At 29.5% G+C, this 14,966-nt stretch overlaps 1 protein-coding gene across 6 annotated transcripts in view; it reads left to right on the top strand.

Moving 5' to 3' along the window:
- LOC135124378 (sushi, von Willebrand factor type A, EGF and pentraxin domain-containing protein 1) overlaps positions 1 to 14,966 on the top strand; it is a 142,115-nt gene that overhangs the window by 82,344 nt on the left and 44,805 nt on the right. For all 6 annotated transcript variants that reach the window (XM_064049410.1, XM_064049407.1, XM_064049408.1 and 3 more), the window contains exons 3-4: positions 8,182 to 8,284; positions 8,340 to 8,519. In XM_064049410.1, coding sequence (XP_063905480.1) covers positions 8,182 to 8,284; positions 8,340 to 8,519 — 283 coding nt within the window. The remainder of the gene's footprint in view (positions 1 to 8,181; positions 8,285 to 8,339; positions 8,520 to 14,966) is intronic.

The raw sequence follows: 14,966 nt of genomic DNA, 5'->3' as shown, positions 1-14,966 counted from the left end.
TGTTCGTAATCTTCTTTTCGCAACAGAAAACTTAGAACGTGTTTAAAACAGGAAATATGGATTTTGTAATTACGCTACTGTTTTTTTTTTTTAGTTAATACACAAACTACATTTTCATGCGTTTTTTTATGAATTTTGTGCCTTACTTTATCATAACCCTGTATATTGTTCATAACATGAAATTATGGGAAAATATATCGTTGTCAGACCATTGTAAATTTTATGTATGCAAATGTGTTTGATAGGTAGATAGGTATATGTTTTAAAGCATACAGCAGTCATTTTTCAGTAATAAGCTTTTGAGCAAATATTGACATTAAATCTGGAATGTGTGGGCACGCAAACACGATCTATCATAATCCACGGAACAGATCGGTCGATACAAATACTTTCGGATATATTTTGCCCTTACTGAAACTATAAAATTTTGTTGACAACTTATGTGTGGTAAATGTTATTACAAGTGCACCGTTGACAGTTACTCTGGTGCATTTTTTTTCTGTACAACAGTTTAAATGAATTCATTGTAGTCTTGCTCAAGATATGCAGATTATTAAGTATTTCAGGCTGTAAAATATTTAAATGATACGTAGCCGATGAATTATTTTTAAATGATTTAACGCTATTTTCTGTCAAATCGCTGGATGACGAATAATAAAACCGACTAAAAACTTACTTGATATTATTTTTATCACAAAATTCATTCTTTGGAGTCCTAAATCTTGGAAATATTTACTTCTCGTAATTTATGAGCTCTTTCTTGGGAGTTCACAGATTTTACCTCAATTATTTCAGGCCATTTAGTGTAAGTATCAACTTATTTCCAACTCTTCAGTTGTGGATTTTCTTGTTCCGATCTCAATTTAGCCGTTTTGAGTTAATTTTTCTAAATCACTCTCTAAACCTAGTTATCTTAAAATAAGTTCTGTAATTCTAATCTGTCCTGACCTGTTTTTGAGTCAGTTTTGGGACCCCGTTTTTTTTTTGCAAAATTTAAAACAATCTTGAGGTTTTAGGTTCCTGCTCGGAAAGAATTTGAAAGTGCTCTGGGGCCTCTAGTGTCTTAAAATAATTTAATTAAATTTCTTACAGGATACGTCATTTGATAAAATCAGTCTTATCTCTGCAGATACTAGCCCCGCCCCCCCCCCCACCCTTTCTTTTCTTAGAGGGTATATTGTCAACATTAGTTTTATCTTAGCAAGTACTGATGACTAACTTTCTTAAAAAATGATCAAAATTTGGAAACATTACGAGCTTATTTATATGCATAAGGCAGGAATTTTGAACATCTTCTCTAGTGTTTAGTTGGTTATGCTTTAATAGATTTTTCTTTTGTTGATTTTGTCTTTGTTTATAATTTATAAATGTCTTATTAAATGATTTTTGTGGTTTACTTATTAATGAAAAATAACAGCTCGTTTTATTAATAATAATGCAGAACTGGTTGCTATGGTTATTATTATTATTGTCAAAAAAAAAAATATATATATATATATATATATAAGTTGGATTTTAGTCACTATCGTTACTAATAAATCAGAAAGTAAGGCTTAGGTTTTCACGCATTAGGTGTGTGCACTGTTGCCAATTTTACTTTTATAAAATAACGTTTTTATCGTATTCTACATCATAAAGATTTTTAAAAATTTTTTTGGACTCCCGAAACTCCCGTACATAACGTACTGTAGAGTTAATCCGGCATTTTCCAGACACCCGGTATAGCGTGTTAAGGGTCACGGAGAAATACTTTCGAAATACACGGAGTGAAATTCGAATTTTTTGAAAGTTTTAAAAATTGCAATATTTTAATTGACAATTATGGAACAACGATCGAAGAAATGAGGCCGGAAGTAACGTCTGCGGTCAGAAATCTACAAGAAAATGTATTCAGTAAAATTTCAAAAATCGTCGACAATGGGTTGAAATTTTCAAAATGGGTATAAATTTAATTTTTGAAAAAGTTGTCTAAAAATTCTCAAAAAATTCAGGGTTATAGATCTTGACGTGCTGATTCCAAAATATATCGTGTTAACGGTCGCGGCGAAATATTTTCGAAATAGTCGGATTGAAATTCGAATTTTTGAAATTTTTAAAAATTGCAACATTTCAATTGGATATAAATTTTGAAAATCGTCGAAAATGGGTCGAAATTTGCTTAAGGGGGTGTAAGTGAAAAATTTCGTTTGTGAAAAAATGATCTAAAAATTGTTTATTGTCACGGAGTAATATTTTTTCGAATGTATATATTATCTATTGTTGCTTAATAAAACTTAATTTTTGTTTAATAAAGTTAAGGTTTAATTCTTGAAGTTTGTTGTAGCAATGTATGAAGTTGTTATTCAATTCCCTTTCAGATTTTTGGAAATTCGCTTGTCCTAACAAATCGGTAATTCGAACACACCTTTTTCCCAATTAATTGGGAGAAATATTTTCGAAATACTCGGCGTGAAATTCGAATTTTTTAAAATTTTTAAAATTAAATTTTTCGATTTTTCCATTTTGAATTATTCATGTTTTTGATCTTTCATTTTTTTAATTTTCAATATTTCGACTTTATTCGATTTCTCGATTTTTGATTTTTGATTTCTCAATTTTTCGAATCAGTTTTTCGACTTTTTGACTACTAGGTTTTTACTTTTTCGATTTTCAATTTTTGGATTTATGAATTGTAGATTTTTGAAGTGTCGAATTTTTCGATTTTTTTATGTTTCGATTTCTCGGTTAGTCAATTTTCCGATTCTTCAGTTTTTCGAAATTTTTTAAATGTCAGATTTCCCGATTTCTCGGTTTTTAGATTTTTCAATTCTTCGATATTTCTATTTTTCAATTTTTCGAGTTTTTAAATTTTACATTTTTAGAATTTTTAATTTTTCGTTTTTACGATTTTTCTTCGATTTTTGAAATCGTTCGACTTTTCGCTTTTCAGATTTTCCAATTTTCAAATTCATTTTAATTTTTCGATTTTTTAATGTTGCGTCTGTTCGATTTTCCGATTTTTTGACTTTTAGGATTTCCATGTTTCCGCTTTTCGATTTTTCGATTTTTAAAATTATTAATTTCCCAATTTTTCGATTTGTCAATTATTCCGATGTTTCAATGTTTCGATTGTTCGATAAATTTATCGATGTTTCAATTTTTGGATTTTTAAATTTTGGATTTTTCCGTTATTAATTTTTTGATATTTTAATGGATCAATTTTTATAATTTTAGAATTTCTGATTTCTCCATTCCTCGATTTTTCGATTTTATCTTTTTTTTATTTTAAATTGTTAAATTTTTCAATTTTTAACTTTTCGATTTTGGCTTATTTGGATGTTTCAATTTCTCAATTTTCATTTTACAATTATTCAACTTTTTGATACTTCTGTGTTGGGATTTTTCAATTTTTCGATTCTTCAGTTTCTCGATTCTTCATATTTTCAGAGTCATAGATCTAGACGTGGTGATTCCAAAATATAGTGTGTTAAGGGCCACGGAGAAATATTTTCGAAATACTCGGAGTGAAATTCGAATTTTTTGAAATTTTTAAAAATTGCGATATTTCAATGTGCGATTCTGGGAAAACGGTTCGAGTTATCGAAAAAATAAGGACGGAAGTGACATCTACGCCCCAAAACCTACAAGAAAATGTATTTAGTCAAATTTCGGGGGAGGGGGGTGTACATAGTGGAAAATTTCATTTGAGTTATAGAAGGTGGGTGGGCGGGGCTATACTTGCTAAGATAAGACTAAACAATATTAAGTATAAGCCATAAACCGGGGTGATCAATCAACAATTGTCACCCAGTAAGTAGGCTTTTACCGCGCTTCTTTTGTTAAAGAATAAGCTGTCCCCTTATTTTTGCAGGTAAGCGTTGAATCTAAGGGTGTTCATGTCTTTAAGTATACGGCAAACGAGTTGAAGCAAGAAAACCATAGTGCACTTTCAACATGGTTGCATGATATAGCGATTTACTCAATGTTTAAAGCAGCGGCGTTAAAAATGTCGAAGCACTACATTTATGTACATGTATAGTTTTGGAAATTTCATTCTACCCTATAAAATTTTATTGGCAGTAACGAGACACACAGTAGTACAATGATAAGAAATATTTATGGCTTCACCCGAATTTGTTGGAGAACATTTATCAGGTAGTTGTATACTCATAAAATAGTGCTCCTTTTCATTCGCGAGTAACGATGGACCCTGTTCGGATTTGGATTATTCTGATTTCTAACATCTGGGGATTACCGGCACGCGACAATTTTAAGTTGTAAATATTTGTTACTATTGTACTGCTGTCCGTCTCGTTATTGTCAATAAAATTTTATAGGGTAGACTGAAATTTCCAAAAGTATAAAGAGAAACTGAAATAGCATTTTTTAAGGTAACCTATTTCTTTATTATTTACAATTAATAAAACAGAACGAATCGAGAGTTATCATCTCTCAAGCAATCGACGGTTGAGAAACCCTGGACTTTGTTAATGTTTAGAACAGTTTATGGCTTAAGCGAACGGAGTTCTGAAATAGACTATAGTCATTCGATTGAAGAGAGTCTTGGTTATTCGATTTTTGTACTTTTCGATTTCTTGATTTTTTACTTTCACGATTTCCAAATTTTAGATTTTTCAGTTTTTCAATTTTTTATGTTTTGATTTCTCAATTTTTTGATATTTTAATGGATCAATATTTATAATTTTAGAATTTTTGATTTCTCCATTCCTCGATTTTTCGATTTTATCTTTTTTTTATTTTAAATTTTTAAATTTTTCAATTTTTAACTTTTCGATTGTGGCTTATTTGGATTTTTCAATTTCTCAATTTTTAATTTTTCGATTCTTCAGTTTCTCGATTCTTCATATTTTCAGGGTCATAGATCTTGACGTGGTGATTCCAAAATATAGTGTGTTAAGGGCCACGGAGAAATATTTTCGAAATACTCGATGTGAAATTCGAATTTTTTGAAATTTTCAAAAATTGCGATATTTCAATGTGCGATTCTGGAAAAACGGTTCGAGTTATCGAAAAAATGAGGCCGGAAGTGACTTTTGCGGCCCAAAACCTACAAGAAAATGTATTTAGTCAAATTTCGGGAGAGGGGGGTGTACATAGTGGAAAATTTCATTTGAGTTATAGAGGGTGGGTGGGCGGGGCAATACTTGCTAAGATAAGACTAAACAATATTAAGTATAAGCCATAAATCGGGGTGATCAATCAACAATTATCACCGAGCAAGCAGGCTTTTACCGCTCTTCTTTTGTTAAAGAATAAGCTGTTACCTTATTTTTGCAGGTAAGCGTTGAATCTAAGGGTGTCCATGTCTTTAAGTATAAGGCAAACGAGTCGAAGCAAGAAAACCATAGTGCACTTTCAACATGGTTGCATGATATAGCGATTTACTCAATGCTTAAAGCAGCGACGTTAAAAATGTCGAAGCACTACATCTATGTACATGTATAGTTTTGGAAATTTCATTCTACCCTATAAAATTTTATTGGCAGTAACGAGACAGACAGTAGTACAATGATAAGAAATATTTATGGCTTCACCCGAATTTGTTGGAGAACATTTACCAGGTAGTTGTATATTCATAAAATAGTGCTCCTTTTGGTTCGCGAGTAACGATTTGGATTATTCGGCTTTCTAATATCTGGGGATTACCGGCACGCGACAACTTTCAGTTCTAAATATTTGTTACTATTGTACTATTGTCCGTCTCGTTATTGCCAATAAAATTTTATAGGGTAGAATGAAATTTCCAAAACTGTAAAGACAAACTGAAATAGCATTTTTTTTAAGGTAACCTAATTCTTTATTATTTACAATTAATAAAACAAAACGAATCGAGAGTTATCATCTCTCAAGCGACCGACGGTTGAGAAACCTTAGAATCTGTCAATGTTTGGAACAGTTTATGCCTTAAGCGAACGGAGTTCTGAAATAGACTATAGTCATTCGAATGAAGATAGTCTTTGTTTTTCGATTTCTGTACTTTTCGATTTCTTGATTTTTTACTTTCACGATTTCCAAATTTTAGATTTTTCAATTTTTAACTTTTCGATTTTGACTTATTCGGACTTTTCAGTTTCTCAATTTTCAATTTTACAATTATTCAACTTTTTGATATTTCTGTGTTGGGATTTTTCAATTTTTCGATTGTTCAGTTTCTCGATTCTTCATATTTTCAGAGTCATAGATCTTGACGTGGTGCTTCCAAAATGTAGTGTGTTAAGGGCCACGGAGACATATTTTCGAAATACTCGGAGTGAAATTTTTAAAAATTTCGATGTTTCAATGTGCGATTCTGGAAAAACGGTTCGAGTTATCGAAAAAATGAGTCCGGAAGTGACTTCTGCGGCCCAAAACCTACAAGAAAATGTAGTTAGTTAAATTTCGGGGGAGGGGGGTTTACATAGTGGAAAATTTCATTTCTAAAAATTCTTAAAAAAATCTGGGTTATAGATCTCGATATGCTGATTCCAAAAATATACATTCCATTCATGTTTTTTGGATTTGCATATACAGGATGACCCCAAATGTGAAAAAAAAACATAATAGACATGCAGTCGTCACGTTTCCGATAGCGAAGGAATACTGTCTAAACTCTTTAGACCAATTTTTTTGATTTTCCCATTTTTCCATTTCTCAATTTTTCAATGTTTCAGATTGGGATTTTTTCACTGTATCGATTCTTTAATTTTCCTTCCATTTTTAGGTTTTTCAATATTTCAGCTTTGGAATTTTGCAATATTTCGTTTCTTCAATTTTTCAAATTTTTGATATTGTGTTTTCTCGGTTTTTAAATTTTTCAGTTTAAAGTTTTAGGTTTTTAGATTTCTCACTATCTCGACTTTTCGATTTTTCAATTCCATGATTTTTCAATTTGTCGAATTTTTAAATTTTAGATTTTTTGTTCTAGATAATTCAATTTTCTGAGTTTTCAGGCTTAGATTTTTTTTCTTGTTCAATTCTTGGCTTTTTAAAATTTTTGTTTTTTAAATTTTCCTATTTATCAACTTACTGGGATTTCAATGTTTTGATTTTTCGATTGTTCAATTTCTCGATTTTTTGAATTTTTTGTTTTTGATACGATTTTTTTTTCAAAAATTTTCAGTTTTTCAATTTATTAACTTTGCTATATTTCAGTTTTACGATTTTTAAATTTTTTTATGTTTCAGTTTTGGATTTTTTCACTTTTCCGATTCTTCAATTTTCTTTTCATTTTTCAGTTTTTCAAGATTTCAGTTATGAATTTTTTCGTTTTTTCGATTTTTCAATTTTCCTTCCATTTTTCAGTTTTTCAGTTCTGAGATTTTGCAATGTTACGATTAGCGTTTTTTTTTTCTTTTTTTAACAGCCTACGTTCTATTAGTTCCTATTCCCACTCTACAGAAGAATATATAATTAACCCCGCCCACCCACCCCCCCTGTATTTCAGTGATTCATTTTTTCACTAGCCAGAGTGACAGGTGGATCTTATACTGAACAGAAATAAAATCGTTAGAATGAGAACAGTACGGGTGGGTGGGGCTAGTTCTTGCTAAGATAAGACTAATTTTGGTAAGTGACATATCTTCTAAGAAAAGAAAGGGTGGGTGGGCGGGGCTATACTTGCTAAGATACGACTGAACAGGTCATTGGAATGAAGAGAGGGTAGGTGGGTTGGGCTAATGCTTGCTTATAAAAAACTCTGTAGGAAAAAGTTAACATCGACAGAGGTTATTGGAGCAAATTTGAAATTCTCTATTATATCTTGATCTATCTATATCCACATTTACAAATTCTCTCCCAAAATTTTACTCACAAGCGACAACCTAAATAATTTTAGGTTCTTTAATAGAGGTACCATCATCTGACAGCTCATCAACAAAATCCTTAATTGTATTGTACTTAGGGTTTGGTATAAAATACAACTCGATTTAAGGCTTAAATGGAGTTGTATTTTGACATTTTGTACTAATTCAACCCTAGTTCAACTGTTCTGTATTATTTCATACTAAATGGCATACGAGTACATGTTTGTAAATTCCGTTTCGTCTCCATTTTCGTCCTTAATTCATAACAATAATCCCAATTAAGCTAAACGAACCTTCTAACAAAAAATCCATTAAAACCTAACGCAATAAGACATCGAGCGTAGTCCCACAATAAAAGCATGGCAAGAATTGGATCATAACCGGCCAATCTAATTTCCAGGGCCATAGATGTCTGCGGAAGTGCTCGTCAGACGAAGACTGCAAAAGTAAGAAGAAGAAGTGCCTTTGTGACGGAGCGTGCGGAATGTCTTGCATTAAGCCTGGTAATGTCGAAAGCGAGATTCGTACATACAGATGTTTCTACTTTGCTGCTTTCAGATAGGGAATGTCCAGAACCCGAGCAAATCCCCTTTGGTAGCGTTACGTACACGGAAAGAGTGTTTGGAGCCAAAGCGACCTATTCATGTCAACACGGTTATCATGTCGTCGGATTACAAAGTCGAACGTGTCAAGCTGACGGAAAATGGGCAGGATCGGCGCCTGTTTGCAAGCAAAACAGTGAGTACGAGTGGGGGTGTTTTCAGGATTACTTTTAAAGCGCTAATTGAATGTTTACGGTAGGGGGGAATAATTTACTCGCGACTAAATTGCCAAAGCTTGCGCCACATCCGTAAGCAAACATGAAAAAATTCGGTTGAAGATTTTGGACAGTAATTCTCTCGACCTCTAAAGCACGACTAATACCTTGAGGACGTCAGGGATTATTTTTATCTCTAGGAGGAAAAAATATACCCACTTTTACTTTCCAGGCGCAATTCTTCGATATTTCATTGACCGGATTTTTCAATTTTTCGATCCTTGAGATTCTCGAATCTTCTAATTTCCGGTTTCTTCATTTCTTCATTTTTCAATTTCTCAAATTTCCACTATTTCAATTTTTGGCTTTTCAATTTTATGTTTTTAAAAATTTTCGATCAGTTTTTCAATTTTTTAATTTTTCGATTTCTCCATTTTCAATTAAGTTTTTGATCTTGAATTTTTTTAATTTTTAATATTTCGACTTTATTCGATTTCTCGATTTTTGATTTTCTATTTCTCAATTTTTCGATGTTTCAGTTTTGGGATTTTTCAGTTTTTCGATTCAGCTTTTCGACTTTTTGACTATTAGGTTTTTTACTTTTTCGGTTTTCAATTTTCCGATTTATAAATTGTAGATTTTTGAAGTTTCGAATTTTCCGATTTTTGATAATTCGATTTCTCGGTTACTCAATTTTCCGATTCTTCAGTTTTTCGAAATTTTTTAAATTTCAGATTTCTCGATTTCTCGATTTTTCGATTTTTCAGTTCTTCGATATTTCTATTTTTCAATTTTTCGAGTTTGTAAATTTTACATTTTTAGATTTTTCAATTTTTCATTTTTACGATCTTTCTTCGATTTTTGAAATCCTTCGACTTTTCGCCTTTCAGATTTTCCTATTTTCAAGTTTATGATTTATCAGTTTTTCAACATTTCAATTTTAGGAACTTTTTTTGACATCTTCATTTTTCGATTTTTGATCGTTTGACTTTTAGAATTTCGATGTTTCCGCTTTTCAAATTTTCGATTTTTAAAATTATTAATTTCCCAATTTCATTGTTAAATGTTTTAGTTTTTGGATTTCAAAATTTTGGGTTTTTCAATTATTAATTTTTCTTAAAGTCGCTCAACTTTATCAGTTAATTTAAATTGTCTCTTTTATTTTATTGTGATTATCTCCAATGAATAACGTTTCGGGGACAAAAAATCCTACGTGGTTGATGTCCTCTAAAACTCCAATAAAAAAAAAATAAAATTTTTCAGTTCGTCGATCTATTTTTCAAATTTTCGAATTTTCAATTTTAGATTTTTTAGTCTTTTGATGTTCCGATTTTTCGGACTTTCGATTTTTGTCTTCTCTTTCGTCTTAGATTTTTCGGTTCTCAATTTTTTGATTGCTCGCTTTCAATTTATCGACTTTTTAATTTAAAATCTTTCATTTTTTCATTTTTTAACTTTTCGATATTTCAATTTTGGCTCATTTCAATTTCTTAATTTCAGATTTTTCGATTTCTCGAATTTTTGATGTTTCGATTTCTTGGTTTTTCGATTTTTCGACTTTTCGATTTTTTGATTTTCCAATTTTTCGTCATTTCAATTTTGGAATTTTTTCCATTTATCAATTTTTTAGTTTATTGAATCAATATTCTAATTTTTCAATTTTTCGAATTTTTAAGTTTTCGATTTTTGATTTTTTTAATTCTTCGATTTTTTGATGTTCCGATTTCTCGATGTCTTAGATTTTTAGATTTTTCGATTTCTCGATGTCTTAGATTTTTAGATTTTTCGATTTCTCGATTTCTCGATTTCTCGATTTTTATAACTTAAATTTCTCAATTTTCCAATTTTTTACTTTTAGATTTTTCTATTATGGCTTGTTTCGATTTTTCAATTTTTAGATTCAATTCTGGCTTATTTGATTTCCCAATATGTCAGTTTTTGAATTTTTCGATGTTTCGATTTCTTGGTTTTTCCATTTTTGTACTTTTAGATTTCTTAATTTTTTACGTTCACGATTTCCAAATTTTACATTTTTCAGTTTTTCAATTTTTTATGTTTCGTTTTCTCAATTTTTTGATATTTTAATGGTTCAATTTTTTTAATTTTAGAGTTTTTGATTTCTCCATTTCTAGATTTTTCGACTTTCGATTTTTAGATTTTATCGTTTTTTTATTTTAAATTTTTAAAATTTTCAATTTTTAACTTTTCGATTTTGGCTTATTTGGATTTGTTAATTGCTCAATTTTCAATTTTACAATTATTAAATTTTTTGATATTTCTGTAGTGGGATTTTTCAATTTTCCGATTCTTCAGTTTCTCGATTCTTCATATTTTCGATTTCTCGATTTTTTATTTTTCGATTCCTCAATTTTTCTTCCATTTTTCATTTTTTCGATATTTCAATTCTGGGGTTTTTCAATATATCTTTAATTTTTCAACAGTTCAATTTCTCAATTTGTCGAATTCTCGATTTATAGAGAAAAAATGTTCAATTTCTCGATTTTTCGATTTTTCGACTTAAATATTCGATGTTTCGAGTTTTCAGTTTTTCAATTCTTCAATTTTTTTGATTTTTTAATTTTCAAATTTTTCGATTATTTAAGTTTACGATTTTTCGGCTTGAATTTTTCAGTTTTTCGACTTTCCGATTGTCGATTACTCGATCTTTTGATGTTTGGATTTTTAGATATTTTAGCTTTGAATTTTTTTATATTTCGATTTCCTGCCTTTTCGATTTTTGGCCTTTTCGACTTTTTGATTTTTCGATTTTCCACTTTTTCGATGTTCCGATTTTCCAATTTTTCTATTTCTCAATTTTTCGTCATTTCAATTTTGGAATTTTTCAGTTTCCCTATTTTTCATTTTCTCGATTCTTCAATATTCCGTTTTTGTATTTTTCGATTTTTAAATTTGACATTTTTGTACTTGATATTTCGATTTATCGATTTTTCGATTTCAATTTTTACTTTTCGATTTCTCGATTTTTCATTTTTTCGATTTCTCACTTTTTCGTCCATTTTTTAATTTTTAGATAATTCAGTTTTGGGGTTTTTCAATATTTCGAATTTTCAATATTTCGACTGTTCAGTTTTTCAATTTATCGAGTTTTAAATTTTAGATTTTTCGATTTTTCTATTTTTCGGTTATTCAATATTTGTATTTTTCAATTTTTCGAATCTTTATATTTTAAATTTTCAGATTTTTTGGTGTTTCGATTTCTCGATCTTTCGATTTTTCGACTTTGCGGTTAAAATGCTTGATTTGTCGATTTTTCAATTTTTTGGTTTTTAAACGTTTCGATTTTTCAGATTTTCGATTTTCCCATTTTCTCTAATTCTCGATTTATAGAGAAAAAATTGTTCAATTTCTCAATTTTTCGATTTTGCGACTTGGCTTTTTCGACTTTCGTTGTCTGAATTTTTCGATTTCTCGATTTTTCAGTTTTCCGATTTCACAATTTTTCGTCATTTCAGTTTTGGATTTTTTTAATTTACCAATTTTTTACTTTCACGATTCAATATTCCGATTTTTGGATTGTTCAGTTTTTAAATGTTTTGATCCTTTGATGTTTTGATTTCTCGATTTATCAATTTTTCAGTTTTTCGATATTTTCATTTTTCAATTTTTTTAATTCAAAATTTTTCGATTTCTCGTTTTTTGATGTTTCAGTTCTTCGATATTTTTATTTTTCAGTTTCGATTTCTTCTACTCAGTTTTAAATTTTTAAAATTGTTTGACTTTTCGATTTTTAGATTAATTCATTTCGATTTCTCAATTTCCCGATGTTTCAATTTTACGGTTTTTCAATTTTTCAAGTCTTCTATTCCGCGATTTTGCAATTTTTCAATTTTTGACGTTTCTAAATTTTCAATTTTTTGATTTCTCAGTTTCTCGATGAATCCCATTTCCCGATATTTCGACTTGTCAGTGCTTTGATTTTTTAGTTTTTCTTGGATTTGTCGTTTTTTCGATTTCTCGATTTTTCAGTTTTTTGATGTTCCAGTTTTGAGATTTCTCCATTTTTTACTTTCACGATTTTTAAATTTTCGATTTTTAATTTTTCGATTTTTCGATTTCTCGATTTTTCGATTTTACAGATCTTCAATATTTCAATTCTTTGAATTTTAAAATTTTAGATTTTTCATTTTTTTGATTGTTTAATTTCTTGATTTTTCGATTTTTCAATTTTTAACTTATCAATTTTTTGAATTTGGCCTGTTTCGATTTTTCAATTTCTCGATTGTTCATCTCAATTCTTGACGTTTCTAAATTGTCAATTTTTCCATTTTTCGGTTTTTCGATGGATTGCTTTATTGATTTTCCCAATTCTCGATTTCTCTACTTTTCAAAGTTTCGATTCTTCAGTTTTTCTTCAATTTTCCGTTTTTCAGGTTTCTGATTTCCCAGTTTTTCGATTTTTCGACTTTTCGATTTCTCGATTTTTCAGTTTTTCGATTTCTCATTTTTTTGAATTTTGGATTTCCGGATTTCGGATTTTTCGATATTTCACATTTTCCATTCTTCAATTTTTCTTCCATTTTTCAATTTTTCAATATTTCAGTTTTGGGATTTGTCGATTTTTTATTTTTACGATTTGTAAATTTTGCGATTTTTAAATTTTACTTTTTTTCGATTTGTCGATTTTTGGATTTTACAGTGATCGATATTTCAATTCTTCGAAATTTTAAATTTTAGATTTTTCAGTTTTTTGATGTTTCGATTTCTTGATTTTTCGATTTTTCGACTTCTCGGTTTTAGATTTCTTTTTATAATTTTTCAGTTCTTCTTTTCGATTTATCGAGATTTAGATGTTTCGATTTATTGATTGTTCAATTTCTCGAGTTTTCGATTTTTCAATTTCGTTTTATCAATTTTTTTAATTTCAAATTTTTAAATTTTTCAGCTTTTAACTTTTAGATTTTTCGAATTTGGCCTGTTTCGATTTTTAATTTTTCGATTACCCAATTTTTCAACATTTCTGTGTTGGGATTTTTCACTTTTTCGATTCTTCAATTTCTGAATTCTTCAAATTTTCGATTTCTTAATTTTGACTCTCCAATTTTTCCCTCTTTCAATTTTTCAATTTTTGATAGTTCTAACTTTTCAATTTATCGATTTCTCTATTTCACGATTAACCGATTTTTCGAGTTTCGATTTCTCAAAATCCAGTTTTTCGATTTTTTAGGTTTTCAATGCTTGAAAAAAATGGCCGCCGATTCAGTGGTACTAATTAAGTAAAAAACATTCAATTTAGGCAGGCAACAATGAATCATTTGCGCCGATTTTCTCAAATTTTAAACTTGGTGCCACGAAATCAACTAATCAAACGTGGTGCTTGATTTAAAATTGTCGTTGTTGCCAACTTAAATTTGGGTGCTGACTAATATTACCAAGTTTTTTTACTTGATTGTTACTATTGAATCGGCGACGCAATTTTTCGATTTTTCATATTTTTAATTTTTCAATTTTTTGGTTTTTCGATTTTTGGACTTTTCAATTTTTCGATTTCCCAATATTTCGTCATTTCAGATTTGGAATTTTTTCAATTTACCAATTTTTTTTAGTTTCTCAATTCACTATTCCGATTTTTGAATTGTTCGATTTTTAAATTTTTTAATTTTTTGATTTTTTAATGTTTTGATTTCTCGATTTATCATTTTTCAATTTTTCGAGGTTCTCATTTTTCAGTTCTTGGATATTTCTATTTCTCAGTTTATGGAATTGTTAAATTTTACCTTTTTAGAGTTTTGGATTTTACCATTTTTTGATGTTTCGATTTCTTGACTACTCGGTTTTTCGATTTTTTAAAAATTTGTTTGACTTTCGATTTTAGATTACTCCATTTTTCAAGTTTTCGATTTATCAATTTTTCAACATTTCAATGTTGGGAACTTTTCAATTTCTGGATTCTTCAATTTTTCAATATTTTAATTTTTCGATTTTTCAGTTTTTATATTTTCGGAAGTTTTAATTTTTATATTTTTCGGTTTTTAAATTTATCAATTTTTCGATTTTAAAAATTTTTTGATTTCTCTATTTCTCCATTATTCGATGTTCTGTTTCAGTTTTTCGATTGTTCGATTTATCGATTTCTCAGTTTAAGTTTTTCAATTTTCGAAAAGCTTCTTTCCCTTTGGTTATTATCTGTTTTATATATTTTTCATATTGTCCACACTTGTACCCTTGAATTTGCGTCGGCTACCCTCGAAAGGTAGCCCTATTAAAAAAACGAAGTGGTGGGGACAGCTCTAAAATGGAAGTATGGTTATTAGGCAATTACGCAGCAAAATCGGGCATAATAAAAATATTCTCGTTAGAAGTTTTCGCCGCAACGCCCTGCATTAATCAAGGTGTGTTGTTCAGGCCAAATTAAATAATTTGAAAGGCCCCGATTTCGGTTGACCGATCTTGCCTCAGCCAGTAAATGA

Source organism: Zophobas morio, unplaced genomic scaffold (assembly GCF_036711695.1).
Source record: "Zophobas morio isolate AGI-343-1 ecotype UQ-CSIRO unplaced genomic scaffold, CSIRO_AGI_Zmor_V1 ptg000007l, whole genome shotgun sequence".
Taxonomy (NCBI): Eukaryota; Metazoa; Arthropoda; class Insecta; order Coleoptera; family Tenebrionidae; genus Zophobas; species Zophobas morio.
This window is presented reverse-complemented; position numbering and strand designations above follow the sequence as displayed.